General features: G+C 42.3%; 1 protein-coding gene across 1 annotated transcript in view; it reads right to left on the bottom strand.

Annotated features, from left to right (window-relative positions):
* The window catches only part of ADAM12 (ADAM metallopeptidase domain 12), a 359,777-nt gene that overhangs the window by 143,019 nt on the left and 197,529 nt on the right, over positions 1-19,229 (bottom strand). Inside the window, exon 4 of the mRNA XM_084841456.1 lies at positions 5,486-5,564. Coding sequence (XP_084697582.1) covers positions 5,486-5,564 — 79 coding nt within the window. The remainder of the gene's footprint in view (positions 1-5,485; positions 5,565-19,229) is intronic.

Raw genomic sequence — 19,229 nt, 5'->3', positions numbered from 1 at the left:
TCTGTCTATCAGGTCTAATCCCTTAAATCTATTCCTCACCTCCACTGTATATTCATCAGGGATATGATTTAGGTCATACCTGAACGGTTTAGTGGTTTTCCCTACGTTCTTCAATTTAAGCTGAAATTTTGCAACAAGAAGCTCATGATCTGAGCCACAGTCAGCTCCAGGTCTTGTTTTTACTGACTGTATAGAGCTTCTCCATCTTTGGCTGCAAAGGACATAATCAATCTGATTTCGATATTGACCATCTGGTGATGTCCATGTGTAGAGTCGCCTCTTGTGCTGTTGGAAAAGAGTGTTTGCTATAATCAGCGTGTTCTCTTGGCAAAACTCTATTAGCCTTTGTCCTGTTTCATTTTGTACACCAAGGCCATGCTTGCCTGTTATCCCGGTGATTTCTTGACTTCCTACTTTAGCATTCCAATCCCCTATGATGAAAAGGACATCTTTTTTTGGTGTTAGTTATAGAAGGTGTGGTAGGTCTTCATAGAACCGATCAACCTCAGCTTCTTCGGCCTCAGTGGTTGGGGCATAGACTTGAATTACTGTGATGTTGAATGGTTTGCCTTGGATTCGTACTGAGATCATTCTATCATTTTTGAGATTGTACCCCAGGACTGCTTTTCCCACCATTTTGTTGACTATGAGTGCTACTCCATTTCTTCTAAGGGATTCTTGCCCACAGTAGTAGATATAATGGTCACCTGAATTAAATTTGCCCATGCTTGTCCATTTTAGTTCGCTGATTCCCAAGATGTTGATGTTCAATCTTGCCATCTCATGTTTGACCACCTCCAGCTTACCTTGATTCATCGATCTTACCTTCCAGGTTCCTAAACAATATTGTTCTTTACAGCATCAGACTTTCTTTTCACCACCAGACACATCCACAGCTGAGTGTCCTTTTGGCTTTGGCCCAGCCGCTTCACTGGCGCTACTTGGAAATTCCCTCTGCTCTTCCCCAGTAGTATATTGGACACCTTCTGACCTGAGGGGCTCATCTTCCAGCGTCATATCTTTTAGCCTTGTGATATGTTCCATGGGCCTTTCTTGGCAAGAATACTGGAGTTGGTTGCCATTTCCTTCTCCAGTGGACCACATTTTGTCAGAACTCTCCACCATGACCTGTCTGTCTTGGGTGGCCCTGCACAGCATAGCTTAGGGCTTCACTGAGTTACGCAAGCCCCTTCGCCACAACAAGGCAGTGATCCATGAAGGGGTCTTTACATTCAGTTAAATAAATCGCATAAGAGGAAATGCATGTTACTGATGGTCTAATGCAATATGTTTTGTTGTGCTCCTAAAAGAAGTAGTTTCTCGGAGGCAACTGCAGATAATGCGACAAGCTGATTTACATGGGTGTGATTCTAAGCTGCAAATATCTTGTTTAAATGCTGCTTTATGCAAATTTATGCAAATTGGGTGGACATGATGCGTGGTGTGTGTGTGTGTGTATGAGAAATCATGAGGAGGTAAGAGAAAGAGAGAGAATGAAGATCAATCCTTGTTCCCTGTTCACTTCCCCTCAGAGAAGAAGACAGGAGGTGGAGGGAACTCTAGAATTAAGGGAGAAGCGAGCTGAAGAGAAGCAAAATAACAGCAGCTATCCTCCAGTAAGAACCTACATTCACATGCTAGAGCACATCTCAATATTAATACATATATGCTTAATTTCTACTGTTTTCTAAATCCCAAATAAAAAAACAAAACTCAAGGCTGAAGAGTTGCTCTTGCCAAAACAAGCAAACAAGCTCACACCTTGCTAGGTAGCAAGGCCAACAACGAGGTGAGGATTATGCCAGGCATGATTGAGGCATGGGATGGACCAACCAGGCACCTCTGTTGATATCTCAACAGAAGTGTCTGGCTCACTGATCCTCAGATGAATGTACAGCCCTTGTATCTGTGAGGCTCTAGATCATGAGCACAGATTATAAAACTCTCTTTATAGGCCATTTCTGCGTAAAGACCTGTTTTGCATCCCAGGCATCCTGATTCAGTGAGCCAAAGACCTCATGTTGTATGGGAAAAGTGCCAGTTCCCATGCTTATTTGCACAAGTCCAAAAAACACAGTGAGGATTGGGTTAGGCACAATCTGCATGACGGAATGTCGTACATGTTATCCACCCAGTGTGTGTCATCATTTCACAGCATATCACCACGATGTATGCTACCTAAATGTTTTGCCCAAAGGAAAAATAGCAGCTCGCATGTGCGTATGTGTGTGTGTGATTTAAGTCATGCAAACAGTGGGGAGGGGAGGATAACCCCTTACCCCAGAACTGGTCCTGATCCAGATTGGGGGCGGGGGAGCAGAGATTGCATTTAGGATTTTTTAAAATGCAAGAAGATGATCGTAGATCTCCCACCATTTTGTTTAGTTGCACCCTTTAAGGTGTAGCCTTCTGCTACACTTTAAAGTGTAGACGCAACATTACAGGAGGCTCTGGGAGAACTCCTAGTGAGAAATCCCACCGTAGTTTTGTGATTGCAAAGCCACACATAGAAATACCTGAAACTAGCAGCAGTTCCCTCTCATCATTTGTAAAGTGATAAGTTTACAAATCACTTTACAAAACACGGTGACAATGTGTTTTACTTGTTAGACAACATGCCTTTTACAATATATATTTTTAAAAACATTAAAATGCAAGGTACTCCATTGGTATGAGAAGGGTTCCATTACAACACACACATATACAAAATCATTTCTCCTACCAGGGGTACAGAATACTGCTTATAATGTTCAATTTGAAGCTCCAATCTAAGATATGGCCCATCATGTAACTCCATTTAGTGCTGTCTACAGGACTTATTATGGAAGGCAATGAGAAGCTAAAGGCTTCTACTGGTTCATCATTTCATTTCATTTATTATATTTCTATACCGCCCCATAGCAGAGGCTCTCTGGCCGGTTCACAAAAAATAAAAACCATTCAAATACATCATATAAAATATAAAAACCAATCACATAATGACATAAAACAAATAACACACACAACAACAACATATATTTAAAACAATTTAAAACAATCAGCCAGAGACAATCAAGAGACTCATTATACTTATTATAATTATACTCATTATACCTTATTCTCATGACCTGAGAGAAGAGGGCAGTTTTAACCCAGCACTGAAAAGATGACAAGGTTGGCGCCAGGAGGGCCTAGTCAGGGAGGTAATTCCATAAATGAGGAACCACCATCGAAAAGGCCCTCTCCCTTGTTGTTACCCTCTGATCCTCCCTTAGAGGAGGCTCCTGGAGGAGGGCCTTAGTTGCAGAGCATAGCGTATGGGTCGGTTCATGCTGGAAGAGGCATTCTGCCAGGTACTCGGGTCTCAAGCCATGTAGGACTTTATAGGTCAAAACCAGCACTTTGAATTGGGCTCAGAAGCATATAGGCAGCCAGTGCAAGTGGTCCAGAATGGGTCTTATATGTTCAGACCTTCTGATCCCTGTTATCAGTCTGGCTGCTGCATTTTGCACAAGCTGCAGCTTCTGAACTGTCTTCAACAGCAGCCCCACATAGAGCGCTTTGCAGTAATCTAACTTGGAGGTTACCAGAGCATAGACAACTATGAAGCCAGGTTATCCCTGTCCAGATAGGGGCATAGCTGGGCCACCAACTGAAGCTGGTAGAAGGCACTCCATGCCACTGAGTCTACTTGAGCCTCAAGTGACAAAGATGGCTCCATGAAGGCTCCCAAACTATCAACCTGCTCCTTCAGGAGAGTGCAACCCCATCCAGGACAGGTTGAGCACCCTCCATCCGGTAAGCAGAACCACCCACCAACAGCATCTCAGTCTTGCCTGGACTAAGTTTCAGTGTATTATCCCTCATCCAGTCCACTGTCACAGCCAGGCACTGATTTATCACATCCACAGCTTCACCTGAAGAAGATGAAAAGGAGAAATAGAGCTGCATGTCAGCATACTGATGACAGCACACTCCAAAAATTTGGATGACTGTGCTCAATGGTTTCATGTAGATGTTGAATAACATGGGGGACAAAACTGACCCCTGCAGAACCATGGGGCCGTGCAATATCCCCCAATTACCACCTTCTGGAGCCAACCATCCAAGCAGGAGCAAAACCACTGCAATGCAGTGCCTCCCACTCCCAGCTCAGACAATCGTCCCAGAAGGATACCATGGTCGATTGTATTGAAAGCTGCTGAGAGATCAAGGAGAATCAACAAGGTCACACTCCCCCTGTCTCTCTCCCGACATAGGTCATCATACAGGGCGACTAAGGCTGCTTCTGTGCCAAAACCCGACCTGAACCCCGACTTAGATAATCAGTCTCATCCAAGAGTGTTTGGAGCTGGTTGGAAACCACCCACTCAGGAACCTTACCCAGGAAAGGAACATGTGCTGCTGGCCTAAAATTATTAAGATTTTCCAGGGAGGGTTTCTTTAGGAGTGGTCTCACCATTGCCTCTTTGAGGCAGCCTGGGACCACTCCCTCTTGCAAGGAGGCATTTATCACCTCCCCGGCCCAGCCAGCTGTTCCTTTCCTGCCAGTTTTTATAAGCCAAGAGGGGCAAGGATCCAATATGGAAGTGGCTGCATGAACCAGTCCAATACCTTGTCAACATCCTTGAGCTGCACCAACCGTACCAAGAAAACTGGACAAGGCCGTGCTGTGGACACCACAAGAGATTCATCTGCTGTAAGACTGGAGTATAAATCCTGGTGGATGGAAGAGATTTTATCCTGGAAGTGCCTAGCAAAGGAATTACAGCGGGCCTCAGATGGGTCTACAGTCTCCTAAGGACCAGCAGGTAATGGGCCATGAATAGGCCACATCAAACAAATACATTTGAAAAATGCAATGCCAGTTAAGCTGGATCTAATCAACAGATAAAAGATAAATGTAATAATTAAGATCAGCTGCTCCACTGCTTTAATTAGAAAGTTTTACTTACAGCTGGAAGAGGAAGAAAATGTCATTGCTTCAAAGCAGCACTATATATTTATTAAATGAAGTTTAAATTCCTTGTGAGGATATTTGTTATGACTGTGACAAATACCAGGTAAGGCAGGGATCCTCTTTTTTTTTAACCTTTCTCCCATAACACTTTTATCAGGGTCTGGTTCAATGAAACAAAAGAGAAGCAAAGGGGGACATCTGGCTTCTGCACTTGCAGAAGGCCACAATGGCCTTGTAATCCCTCTTATGCTTTATCTTTGCAACAATAGATGCTTGTAGCCTGTTAAAAATCCTCTGATGGGCACATTTTCAAAGAGCTTTCAGTTCACAAATCTTATAACCATTAAAGCCCTCCCATCATGCACCACTCAGAGCATTTCCTCCCACAGATGCACATTTTGAACAAAGGGACCAGAAAACTATCTAAATAGTGATCTAAAATCAAATATCGCTCAACCACTTTATTTTCATCGTTACTTTCCTTTCCTTTTAATGATAAAGTGTCATGTATTCCCCATTCCAAGCAAAAGAAGTCCCAAAACTTACCGTGTAATTACGCACAAGAACAGCACCAGTACCATCTTCCAAATAATGTGTTTCTGTGAAGTTACCAGCAAAAAGGCCACTGGGGGGAGGGGAAATAAGAAGATAAAGCATAATTTCAAGGCCAAATTTATGACTTTATTTATTTTTTAAAATCAAAGGAAATAACAGAAAGCTCAATACTGGAACACAATAGCGATAACATTGGACAATGTCTGTGAGCATTTTTAAGGAGGTTTACTACAGTTAGCCATTCTCTCTGACTGTTAATCAGTCGTAAATCAATGTGTAGCTATGACGATGTGATTATTTGCAAATGCTGATTTTAAAAAGACATATAACACTTAACCTACTGTGCCTTTTATTGATTTTGTTTCCCTGATCACATATTTAAGTTCTATTGCTTTAAGCTGTTAGAAACACTTTTTGAGATATTTATACAGCATGTAAAATTAACATAGAGGTGATTCAACTGTCTCAAAAGGTTTACATGGGGAAATTCCTACTCTGTACCTCATATCTACAAATATGCTGGCTGAAGGTGGGACATGAATTTCAGAGGCACATAGGCACATGCTTTAACTAGGGTTGTATGAGAAATTTGTTTCAGTTTATTTTTTAAATCACAATTTATGCGGTTCGCACCTTCTCAATCAAACACACAGTCAGACCCAATCTGCAGTTGAAATCTGTACATTTCCGAACTTGCAGTGTGTTTTGCAGACAAAAAAAAAGTGTTTTGACAGCATGTGGACATTTTGAAAATGTGCATGAAAAATGCGTACATTTGAAAAATTCACAGAAATGCTTTAATTAATGGGAGAAGAATTTGTACATTTAAAAATGCATATAATTGATGAGTACATTGGAAAAATACACACAAAAGTACACACAGATTTTCATGTGAAAAGAAAAAAAAATTGCAGTCTGGTACAGACTCAAGTCAGAATGAGCTTCGACATGGAATTCAGAGAACTTTGGCGAGCTCAAGTGTTGCTTATTTGCCCATCTCTAGCCTTAACAGTAGCCAAAATAAAGGTTGGTGTCCTATTGTGGATGGAGTGGATATAAGTTTGCGGGGTGGGGGGAATAGTGTGGCCCTAGTGTGTTCATCACATTGGCATCTGTCATAGGGTACAGCCATGTCAGTGTGGGTGCTTGGGTGGCTATTTATGACTCATCAAAAAAGAGGAAACGTATCACCACAAAAGAGAACCAGAGAGGACACTGATTTGCATAAAATTTGCATATGCTATTTTTTTCTATATAGATGCAGATTTAGAAATAATTATTATAATTTAAACAGAAATACAGTACATCTCTCCATAGTGTGGGAGACTGTGACCCGGTAACCTGTGTGCCTGCCTGCTCAGTCTGCTATCCTGTTGCCAATGTTGATGGGCAACTTCAAGGCCCAGCTCTTCCTTCTGATGGTTCTTTATCTCTAAACCAGACTTCAACTGGACAGCAGTTCAGATAGTGGATGCCTTCAAAACAGAGGACAGTCCTCTGAAAGCCCTTCAAAAAGAGGACTGTGCTCTGTAAAAGAGGACACATGGACACCCTATTTTTTTTGTTACATTTCTATTCTGCCTTTCCACCAAATTGTGCTCCAGCCAGATAACAGCAATAAAACATCAATACAATAAAATAATAAAATACAGCACTAAAATACAGAGGAAAGACATAAGAACAAGGTAGGAAAAACACAACAATAAAATAAATACAATGGATAAAAATGATCCAGCCCAATGGGTTCTATGGTGCCAAAAGGTGGAGGGGATCACTACAGTAGTTTGCACTGCAGTTACTTACTACAGGTTGGGGATCAAGGTGCCCATGTCTGAAGTTAGCTTGGAACAAGTAATTTTGCTTCTTGGGAATTTGGACGGAAAAGGTGTCACTGAGATATCATTTTTTGTATACAAAGTAAAGGTTACCTAAAATAATTTTGAAAATCTATTTATGCTAGTGATTTCACTGGTGTACCAGCCACCCATATGTCTCCTGCTTCAGCTGGCTGAGGTGGTCTCTGGCATGGTAGTGGAAACCTCCAGCTGCTTGTCTTGGTGGATTTCAATATTCATACTGGGACCACTTTAATGAGGCTTGCTTGGGACTTCACGGCCACCATGACAACCATGGTCAATATGTTACCAGCCCAACACACTCTACAGGACATAAACTAGACCTAGTATTTGCAAATAAGAGCTTGTTGTTGTTGGTGAGGTGTCTTTAACTCTGTTGTTATGGTCAGACCACTTTCAGGTCAAGTCTGATTGACAGTACCATCTCTCCTCTGCAGGGGTGGTGGACCCATTAAGATAGACTTCCCCTAGAGACTTTTGGAATCCATGGAATACTGGAAGCTGGGGAGATTTCCAGTTGGCCTAGCTGGTGCTCCTGCTGAGGCCCTAGTCTCACTATGGAATTGTGAGATTGAAATGGCTGTTGGCATGATCACTTCCAAGTGTCCTCTCCAGTGTTGTAGAGCCCAACCTGCTCCTTAGTTTACTGAAGAGTTGGAGGCAATGAAACAAACAGGATGACAACTAGAACATGGATGACATAAATCTCATAGTGATTGCAACTGGACACAAGTAGGAGCACAAAATAGTGCCTACCTGTGGTGGTGAGGGAGGCAAACTGTTCGCACAACTTCACCTCCATTGCATCCTCAAGTAGTCACCCAGAAGAGCTTTCTTGTGTGGTGAAAAAGCTGTTACATCTGAACTGTATGAAGGATACGTTGGACCCCTCAAAAGCCTGCTGTGACAGGTCTGCTAGGCACTGTGAAGGTGAAGTCACTCATATTCACTTTGACCTTGACACTGTTATTAGAACAGTTCCAGAGGAGGTGCCGAGAGCAATGCCTGATTTTATGAGATCAGCTTCAGTTATTGCAGCATGGAAATGTGGATTTGCTTGGAGAGATATGACCAACCACCTGTACTTTCAATTCTTGACCAGCTTGGCTCCTTACTTCAAGTGGAAGGGGATTGATTGTGTGGGTCCAGGAAGCTATGAATGCCTCATTAAAAATGGAGGTGGTCACAGCCACCTTGAAGCAGAAGGTTGTGAGTCCACTCCTGAAGAAAGCGTGGGTGGAAGTGGAAGACAGTAAGAACTATTGCCAGGTGCAAATATTCCCCCTTTGGGCAAGCGGTTTGAATGCCTTGACCTTAGAATGCCTGTAACTGAAACTGACACTGCTCCAATAATGATAAGTCCTATTTCAGTGTCCAATCTCTGTAACAACTGGTGAGTCACATGATTGGGCTTAGAATGGTTGACAACAAGGACTACTACTACTACAAAATAAGGGGAGCAACTAGTTTTATTTCAAAGCTTTCTACTTGCAGGCTCCCTGCTACTCTAACCATCAGAAATAACCCCAGGACACTGTGCTATTCAGCATTCCAATTAAAACTAACCCCTGTCCTCCACATGGTCACTATAACTTTGTGTTAGAAGCAAGGATTCCTGAAGGTAGAAATTTGTCTTTTTCTATATTTAGAGGATGACTTTATAAAGAAACCATTGTGCCCCTTAGCCAAAGTGCCTTTTCTTCTTGAGGTGGTGGCAAAAAGTTATGGGGGGAGGGAGGGAGAGGGATAACTGGCTGTCAGTCATGGGGGAAGGAAAGTCCTGTAGGGTGAAGGAAGAAGCATTGATCAGGCCATATACTCACATTGACTTAATGCACACTCAGGGTTGGAGCCATGTCTCCTGGCTCCAGATGCCACATACTCATTCATCATAATGTCTAAACAGAGCCTGATGGCATGCAAACTGGCATAATCACCCAGAGCATGCCCTATATTCCAGGGAAAGTGAGTATTGCATAAGTTATGGAGCACCAATAAGGCAACAATGTATGCTTTAACTTTGGATAAACTAGCCCACATTGTATTAAAAATATTTATGCTTATAACTTGGGCAAGAGAGGATTACGAGAGAAAAAACACCACATGTGTGGGTGAATGTATCCCCATAGCAACTTTGTGAACATAATATATGTGAGAAAGGTTCTAGTTCTTCTTGTGGGGACTTGGAAATCACCTGAAGAGGAATGTATGCATGAAAACCAAAGAATAAATGAAAATTCAATACATGGTGGGAAGGCACTATCTCTGTAATATAGAAAACCTCTGGGGAAATGTTCCAATATAAATAGTAAACAGAGCGGATTGGAGAGAACTAGGATGAATGTTCAAGGGTTGTTGTAGATGGATGCATCTCAAAATAAGCTCCTTTATTATCAGAATATCAGAAAGTCAGCAAGTTTCCCTGCTTGTTGCCACCAAAGATGTTCAAGTGGGAATTGCTCTTCATAAAAATAATAATAACAATAACCTTTTCCTTTCTGACTCATGTTCTCAGGAAGATTTAAAGTCAAAGCAAGCAAGCACAAACTAACATGAAAAAATAAAAATGAAACCCAATCCCCCTCCCTCAAATATGAAGTACCAAATGGATGTTACTTATAACTACTTTGAGTTCAAGCATTGGTGTGGTGTATGAGTTGTGAAGTGAAGGATTTTCTAAGCTTCTGCAAATGCTTATTGAAAGGATTCTGCCTGTTGAGATCCTGCAGTAAATGTAGGAAAGTCTGCTTTTGAGTGCACACTATTATCAGGAACCAGCTTCCTTATAAACCCTGTTCTTGTGTTATGCACAGCTAGGACACTTCATTGTTTGAAATTGTGGTAGGGACACACTTCAGCTCTACCCCTGGTGTCATCCTGTCCCAACATTAGTCTTGTCCTCCACTATCTGCATGTTGAGCACATTTTGTGTGCAGAGGAAGCCCTACATGCGAGCAGCTGTTTGTGTGCAGGGGCTCCTATGCAAGCAACCTCATTCAATAAATGGACATTGGAGGGCAGGGGTAGCAAAAGGATGTGCCCTCCAGGGTGGGGTGAGAAGTGTGGCTCCATCATAGGTCTGCCCTACATATAAGTAATGCATGAATAAGGCTCCTGTCAAGGTATTAATCTGTTCTTCAGTTTCGCATCTAAAAAGCATTCCTAAGTCAAAACAAAAGATGTATATTTATATTTGGTCTTCACACACAGGGACAAAGCTACCACAAACGCTTGAGTTTTTGACATGAAAATTTGAGGTAAATGTAAAACCTTTACTAAGGAAGCATCACCATCATAAACCAACATATAAACGGAGGTAACTGAACGTGTTAGATGCTTCTTTATATTTTTATCCACCCCCCCATTTATTTTAAAATTAATGTCTCTTCTTTCAGAGTTGCCTTCCTGGCTTGTGAACTCCATTTATCCAAATCTGTTTATATTGTAAAACATTATATGTGATTTCATCTTTTTATAGCTATACATTTCATTAATAGTCCTTGACAAATGGGTTACAAAACCAATCTGAAGTAATAATGTTAACAAGACAAGACAACAACTGTGTAAATCCAAAATATTTTATAACATTAGGAATGCTGCCACCCCCAAGTGAAAGGGCAGGCCTAGTGGGATTTCAGATGCCCCTGCCCCTTGAACAGCAACTTCTCATGCCATATGATATCACAATCTACTTTTGGAAGCCACTGTCCCATGACCATGCACCATGTGAAACTTGCTATTTTGGAAACACAAATTCCATTGGACATGCAAAACTAGTCTGTAGGTCCTGACCCTAGCGTCTGTGGGCCAATTCATATGTCTGTGTAGCAGCATGATTGTCACCAAAAATATGTTTCGAGAAGGTCAGGGCTTCATGGGACTATGAGGACATTTATATCAGCTTCCCATATCAGCCAGTCAGATGTATAAGAACCATGCCAGCGGCACTTTCCCTGAGGGAGCCATGGCATTGTCTTGAGTACTTATCGCACAATCCAGCTCACTCATGTTGGAAACTCATTGAAATATTTCCACTGCCACATGTGAAAGCCATTTTAGGTGGCAACCATGCTACTGCACCCTAGAGAGATAGTCAAGAAGGGCAGGACATGGGCTGCTACTGTAACTAACTAACTAACTAACTAACTAACTAACTAACTAACTAACAGTTGCTATTTCCTAGGCATCAGCAGAAAATTCCTGGTTGCCTTACAGGAGAAACCAGGATAGAAATGAGAATCCTTGGCAACCACCAGAGATTCAGCTTAGATGATCTTCTAGGACACAGAAATATCTCTCTGGCCCCACCTGCCAAGGCAGGCCATTGGGTCCTCTTTGATAGGAAGAGCTCTAAAGGGCTTTCTACCTGAGCTGAAACTTTGAGCAACAACAAACAGTATTCCTGGTGTGTTTCCTTGTCTTCCCATGCTCTGACTCCTGGCTCCTCGCTGACAAGTTACGTAGAGCTCCTGATACTGGCTAAGAAACCTGAAGATGTACGGATTGTGTAAAATCCGTTTCATCTATGTTTCATGGATTGTCAGGTGCCTTTCATTACGCTGTCTGCTCATTGGCAGAATTGGATTTTTTTTGTTTCCAAATTTGTGCAAATGTGCAATTGCAAATTTTCGCACGTGCAAAATGCGTGAATTTCCCAAAATATGCATTTTCAAGCTTTAGCTTATGGGGGAAATGTGCATTTTTGGCTGGGTTTGTCTGTGGAATCTGCCTGACAGGGGAAAAGCCAGTCTGGGCTGGATTTGTGAAAATCTGAACTCATTTGGTTCCATTGTAGATTTCTCCGACATTCCTAAAGAAACCTGGCACCGGACATATTTCCAGTCTTATAGGACATTTTTACACTTGCCAGAGTCAAAGTAAATCAGTCTTTGGTAATGGCACCACACTGCACATATAATAGAAACAATGCTGAGCAGTATTCTACTGAATGTTGAATAGCACTGCAGTGTTTCATTTTAATCTAGGTTTTCGAGAGCAGATGGACTTTTAAAGGGAATAATAGAAGGATACAATAAAGATGCAATGATAAAAGCACTGTTTGGTATAAATAGAAGGTTTTTGTTTTGCCTTTTTGTTTATCTGAGCAGGACAGAAGATTCTAGTGCAAGAATTAACTGCTTTCTCTTTGATACCTAAATGCCATGTATTTTACTTTTCCATCTTGTTCTATGGCTTGTCAATATTGCTGTGACAGCTAAATGAAAAGCTTGGGTACTGTACAACATATGCCTCTAGGGCAGCTAATTTTTTTGGGGGGGGGGCAGAAACAGCTGTTATCTCCTCTTCTGAAAATGCCTAATACTTTGAAAGTTGCCTAGTGGAATAAACACTTAGCGTTGATAACAGGAGATTACAAGCCGTGTATAGGCACTTCTTTGAAAGGTTATCAACAGTAAGTATAATAAGACTCAAGTTCAGCAGAAGGCAAGGTGTGTGTGTGTGTGTGTGTGTGTGTGAAGAAAGAAATCACATTACAGCACTCATGCTTAACTATCAAACACCACATTTGACACATGTATCCATTAGATAATTTCTCTCCCTTTGGAAGGAGATGTAATTTACTGAATTGATTTACATTTCTTTCTGCACCCCGTCCATTAAAGGAGATAAATACAGGAAAGTAAACCAATTTAGGTGGCAATCTTCTTAACATAATTGAATCTATGTAACTGAGAAAGGACATGGATTAAAACAACATTATCCATCACACTTCAGGACTTACAGCGTGATTTGTCACCGTGCCTGGGGAAGATAGCACATCTCCTTGCATATTCTCCCTTACCAGCTGGCTCTAGGTCCCTTCTAGATGCAAAGTATTAACTCTGGATGCTAGCACATGGCCTTCTCAGCTCTGGCCCCAATTTTATTTAATAGATTCTCTGATTAAACATGCCCATGCCCAACCTGTCAAGCATTCGGGAGGGGTTTTTTTTTTTTTTTGGTTTGGGACAGACTTTCAAGGATGCGCTGTAGCTTAGACTAAAACTCAAAGATATGTTCAATGCATGTTTGCATTGAATGTATCTAGTTTTTTGTCTTTTCAACAGCAGCTGTGTGGGAGAGGGGAATGGTCAGGACTGGGAGCACAACATGCTGCAATTAGCCCTGAGGGGATCCTGCCATTGGCACCAGTGGCAACTTCCCTCCCAGAATGCATAGCAGCTTTGGGTGTGTGTATGTGTGTTTGGCAGAAGTAGTTATCATCTCCTCTTTTGAAAATGCCCAATACGATAGATAGATGGATAGATAGATAGATAGATAGATAGATAATCTATTATGATCCATGATCAACCCAATACTTTAAAAGCTGCCAAGTGGAATAAACACTTACTGTTGATATCAGGAGATTACAACCATGTGTAGGCATTTTTTTTTAAAGGTTACTCAAGTTCAGCAAGAAGGACTGAATAAGTGATGGGCATCACTTAGGGATGTATGGATCTTGTAAAAGCTATTCTGTCTGTGTTTCATGGATTGTCAGGTGCCTTTCATTCCACTGTCTGTTCATTGACAGAATTTGGATTTTTTTCAATTTCTCAAATTTGTGCAAATTCGCCCTTGCCAAATGTGTACCACCTATGTGCAAATTCCCCCCAAAATGTGCATTTTAATGCTTTAGCCTATGGGGAAAATGCACATTTTTGTCTGGTACTTTTTTAGAAAATGTATTTTTCTATGGCTAAATTTGCATAAAATTCCAGAAAGAAAAAGAAAACCAGTCTGCAAGTCTGTGGAATCTGTGCGACTCAGGAAAAGCCAGTCTGCTGCAGAATCCATGGGTTGGATTCATACAGATCCAAACTCATTTGATTCAATTGCGGATTTCTCTGATATCCATAGCGTCACTAGAACTCCATGGACCTTGTGTACCAAGTGATTGATTCAGGCTAAGGAGAAACAAAACTATGAGATGTTTATTTCTGAGAGTTTCTTACAAGTTTCTTACAGCACAATCCTATACATGTCTATTCAAAAGTAAGCCCTGCTGAATTTAATGGGACACCCTCACAGATATGTGGGTATGCTGGCAATTGCGGGATATTTTTCCATCTAAACATGCATAGGATTGCATCCTTAATCACCCTTAATCTGCTTCTGGTTGCCCAAACACTGGACAATGCCAAGGCCCAAATTCCTCCATATATGTGGGTGGCATTCAGCAGTTTAGCTTCTTGGCAGTTCTATGTAGCTTGGCTCCTAAAATTATGCTGGCTCTTAGAAATGTTGCATACTTTTTCAACCCTATCAGACAACAAAATGATTCCATACAGTATTAGTAGAGAGTCCATGCAGTTCTAGCGACGATGCCCTTCACTTATTCATTGATATTTGTTCAGAAGTCTTTCTGTGTAATCAAACCCAATGCTTTCATGGAGTTCAATGGGACCTGCTTCCTGGCAAGCATGCTTAGGACTACAGCTCAAGTTATTTTTCTTCCTCAAATACAGCACAGCTGTGAAATTGACTGCTCAACAGTCAAATTCATGGAAAATATGATCAACTGTCAGTGGCTAGGGAGGTTGAGATCAGGCATCCTCGTGTTCAGGATAGCTCTAGATTTTAAATGGCTAGAACACAGGAACGGGTGTATTCTTTTCAGTGGATATGTTTTAAGTGCCCAGATTGGGTCAGTGGTGGCTGACTGGGTGGGTGCTATGACAGGCTGAGGATAATACCAGGGTGCACAGACTGGAAAGTGATAGAAAACAAGAAAGGGCTCTGAACAACTGAGGGAAGCTGACATCGGCAAAGCAGTGGGAGTCACTCATTAGGTGAAGTGTAGTCAATCTCCTGAAGCACGTGGGCCTCTTCAGCTGCTATTTCTTTCAATAGTGCAGAGCCAGGTTAGGAGTTGGCATCTACCTGGTCAGGTGGAGCAGTAGGAGCAACAGATGTCGACCTCCCACCATCTTCTTAATGCTTTCTCACTCTAGAGTTCCAGCCACCAAACAGCTGAAGCCATTTGGCAGCTGCTCACTGTCCTTTACTACTGCAGCTAAGCTGGCCCTTAGTCCAGGCCTTAGGGGAAGCTGGGAAGATAGTTGTATCACAGAGGAAGGTGTTTTCAGCAAAATGCAAAAGGCAGCAGGCACACCCAGTTTAGAGATCTGGAGTTCACCGGCTAGCTGACCATTTGCTACCAGTTTGCACATCACATCAGCAATTCCTGGGTTGTTTAACCCAGGAATTGCCAAGGCTGAGTGAAGCAATGAATGTGCTTCCTCCCATGCACTCATCATTTCCGCTTTCAATTAACAACCCTGGTTCTGGCTTGTTTCATGACATGCAAACTCGGAACTAAACAATCAGACTTAACCCAACAATTACTCATGTTTTGTGGCTGGATTAACTCTGGATTGTTTAACCCATAAATAACGCAGAGTTCCTATGTTCACATGTCATGAAACCACCCAGGACCGAGGTATTCCATGGTTGTTAATTAGAAGTGGAAACAATGAGCGTGTGGGTCACATATTTTCCTTGTCCCCTGAATTCAAGGCTGAAACAACTGGGTCTTATGTCAGCGAATAGTCTCCTTATTGAAATTTCAGACTTTGATATCACTTTACTGGAATTAAGCATCTCATTTTCACCATATTTCTAGTAGCACATGCAAACTGCTGCTTAAAGATATTTCATCACGCCTCTTTGATCTCCTTGTAATATCACAGTATAAATTACAGTATGAGTAGGGCTACAAGAATATGCAATGCCAATTACCAGCCTTCAATAATGACTGCAGAACAGAAGAGTTTTGCCCACAAACTGTAATTTTCATTCAAAAGGATGATAAGTCATCCCAATCAATTTGTAATTGACTGAAACTATGTCACATGCTCAAGAATTGATGCTTTCGAACTGTGGTGCTGGAGAAGACTCTTACAAGTCCCCTGGACTGCAAGGAGGTCCAATCAGTCCATCCTAAAGGAAATCAACCCTGAGTGCTCATTGGAAGGACAGATACTGAAGCTGAAGCTCAAATATTTTGGCCACGTAATGCGAAGAGAAAACTCTCTGGAAAAGACCCTGATGCTGGGAAAGACTGAAGGCAAAAGGAGAAGGGGATGGCAGAGGATGAGATGGCTAGATAGCATCACCGATGCAATGAATATGAACTTGAGCTCGCTCCGGGAGAGAGCGCAGGACAGGAAGGCCTGGTGTGCTATGGTCCTTGGGGTCACGAAGAGTCGGACACGACTGAACGACTGAACAACAACAACAACAATGTCACATGCTCAGATAGGGGCAGTTGCTTGCAAGTTATTTAAATGCATTACCTTAATTAAGAGATCTTTCAGAGTAACATAACAGTAGTGTAAATAAACATTTTTTTTTTAAGATAATGCATTTTGCAGAAATTGTCATAATCCAACACAATTGAGTATATTCTGAGGTTGAGTTGTGGCCAATATCTGTTATCTGCATTATTAAGACTCAGAGGTATTATGTGATTTTTCACTGAAGCTTGGAGGATCAAACTCAGACAGTCCAGAATACAGCTCCTCCACTTTACACTATCTTTGGCTAGACTAATACACACACGCGCGCGCGCACACACACACACACACACACACAGAAACTCTGATCCTGTGCCCTGTATCTGTGCTCATCTGTATTCTGATGAAATATGCATGTACTAATTAGAGACATCTGCTAAAATGTACAGATGATAACTTTCAAGTTAATTTAGAATACTGAGCATGCATACTGAATATGTTATCAGAATGATATATGCATACTACTCAACAGTCTATGATCTTGAGTCAAAGAGAGTTCACCAGAAAATATTCAAATCCTCCAGGATGCTAGAGAAGATGGAAATACCATGCAATGAGCAAAAGTAATACTTTAATGCCTCCTCTTAAAAACACAATTTGTTTTGACCTTCCTCATAAATGTTTCCCCCTTCTTAATAATTGTGCAGCGTTACTCAGATGAGGTACTTTCCACTAAGTAATGGGAAATCGGGCTGGAAATCTGTCAAAACTAGACTTCATATGCTTCATGCTGTTAAAGATATAGTTTTTATTCAAATACAATTATGCTATCAAACAGAAATCAGAATGCCTGTAATTTTCATTTCTTTTGAAGAGCTGATGCTCAACACAGCAATCCAGTGTGAAAGTCAGGGAAGGCAATCATAATATAAAAAGCTGGTTGTCAGGTAGAGGAATCAGCAGTGCATTATGTAAGATGGTATTCCAGTTGTTGTAACATTCCTCACTGACAGATCCCCTTCCCCAGTTTTGTTTTCATATAGAAAGCACACTGGTTGGGATCCCAGTGGCTGAACATGGAATTCCACATGCATACCAAGTGTTTCCAGCCTTCTTCCTCTCTGCCTCTTGCACCCCCTGTACAGCCATTCCTGAGGGATGAAGGACCCTCTGGATGGCATTCCATGTGGTACAGTGCTGCAACTGGAAGACAGAATGCACAAGAATGTTCCATCTATAAGAACAGAAGAAGAACCATGCTGAATCAGAGGGTCCATATAGTCCAGCATTCTGTTCACACAGTGACCAAATAGCTAGGGTTGTGAGAACTAACCCGAGTCTGCCCAGCGACCCGCTTGCTGGGCCCCCACCCACTGCTGGACCTGGACCAAGCTGGGACACGAGCTGGCTGGTGGTTCGCAGGAGCCTGGCGAGCACTGGCGCCGCTGCCACAAGCAACTGCATTCCTCTCTGCCAAGCACCAGCAGAGAGGGGCGCAGTTGTAGTTGCTCTCAGCAGCTGTGGCAACAGCAGGATGGGACAACTTCCTTCTTGCTTCCCATCTGGCTGCTGCTGCTGCTGAGAGCAACTGCGCCCCTCTTTGCCGAGCACCGGCAAAGAGAGGGGTGCAACTACTCTTGGCAGCAGCGGCAACAGCAAGATGGGAACCAAGGGGGATCTCGGCTCCCATCCTGCCACTGCCGCCACTGAGAGCAACACTTGGGCAAGGAGTGGGGGCCACTGCATTTGCCTGACTCAGCATGCCCTGAGTCGGGCAAGAGCAGGGGGTGTCTGGGGGGGCTGAACTGGCAGGAACCCGCCGAACTTGAGCCCCCAAATGGACGCTTGCGACATCCCTCAAATAGCTGCCTGTGGGATACCCACAAGTAGGACACAAGTAGGAGCACCATCTTGCTCATGTTCCCTGTCAACTGGTATACAGAATCATACTGCCTCTGAACCTGGAGGTAGCATCTAACCATCATGACTAGAAGATATTGATAGGTTTATCCTCCACAAATTGGTCTAAGCCCTTTTTAAAACCAAATTGTTAGTCATCACTATGTCTTGTGACAATGAATTCCATAGTTTAACTAAGCACTATGAAAAGGATTTTCTTTTATCTGTCCTAAATCTTCCACCAATCAGCTTCATGGGATGACTCCAGGTACTAGTATTATGAGAAAAGGAGAAAAATGTCTCCCTATCCGCTTTCTCCACACCATGCATAGTTTTGTACACTGCTATCATTTCTCCCATTACTATGCACAAGCAGAAATTATGTACAAGCAGAAATATTTGAGGGGGGCATGCACACTTTGGAGCCTGGTCAGTATTGTTTTCTGACAACAATGACCTGGTTTGGATGACACAACAGCCCACCATGGGTTAATTAACCTTTGGGGCACTGCGAAGCATGTCATCCACCATTATGAACATGCAAGCCACAGCATAAACAGCCCTCACATAGCCCACAGTCTGTTTTAGGATTAACCCTTGATGGGCTGTTGTGTCATATGAGCTGGTTTCTCTCTGTTGACAAAAGGATTCTGTCAGCAAAATAAGAATTTTGACCCCCCACATCTGCTCCAGAGGGTTGGGGGCACCTCTGGAGCAGGTTTTGGGGGGCACAGGGCTTGC

This window comes from Heloderma suspectum, chromosome 3 (genome assembly GCF_057233095.1).
Source record: "Heloderma suspectum isolate Gila_16-S chromosome 3, 16-S_ref, whole genome shotgun sequence".
NCBI lineage: Eukaryota > Metazoa > Chordata > Lepidosauria > Squamata > Helodermatidae > Heloderma > Heloderma suspectum.
Note: the sequence above shows the minus strand (reverse complement) of the source record. Positions and strands in the feature narration are given on the sequence as shown.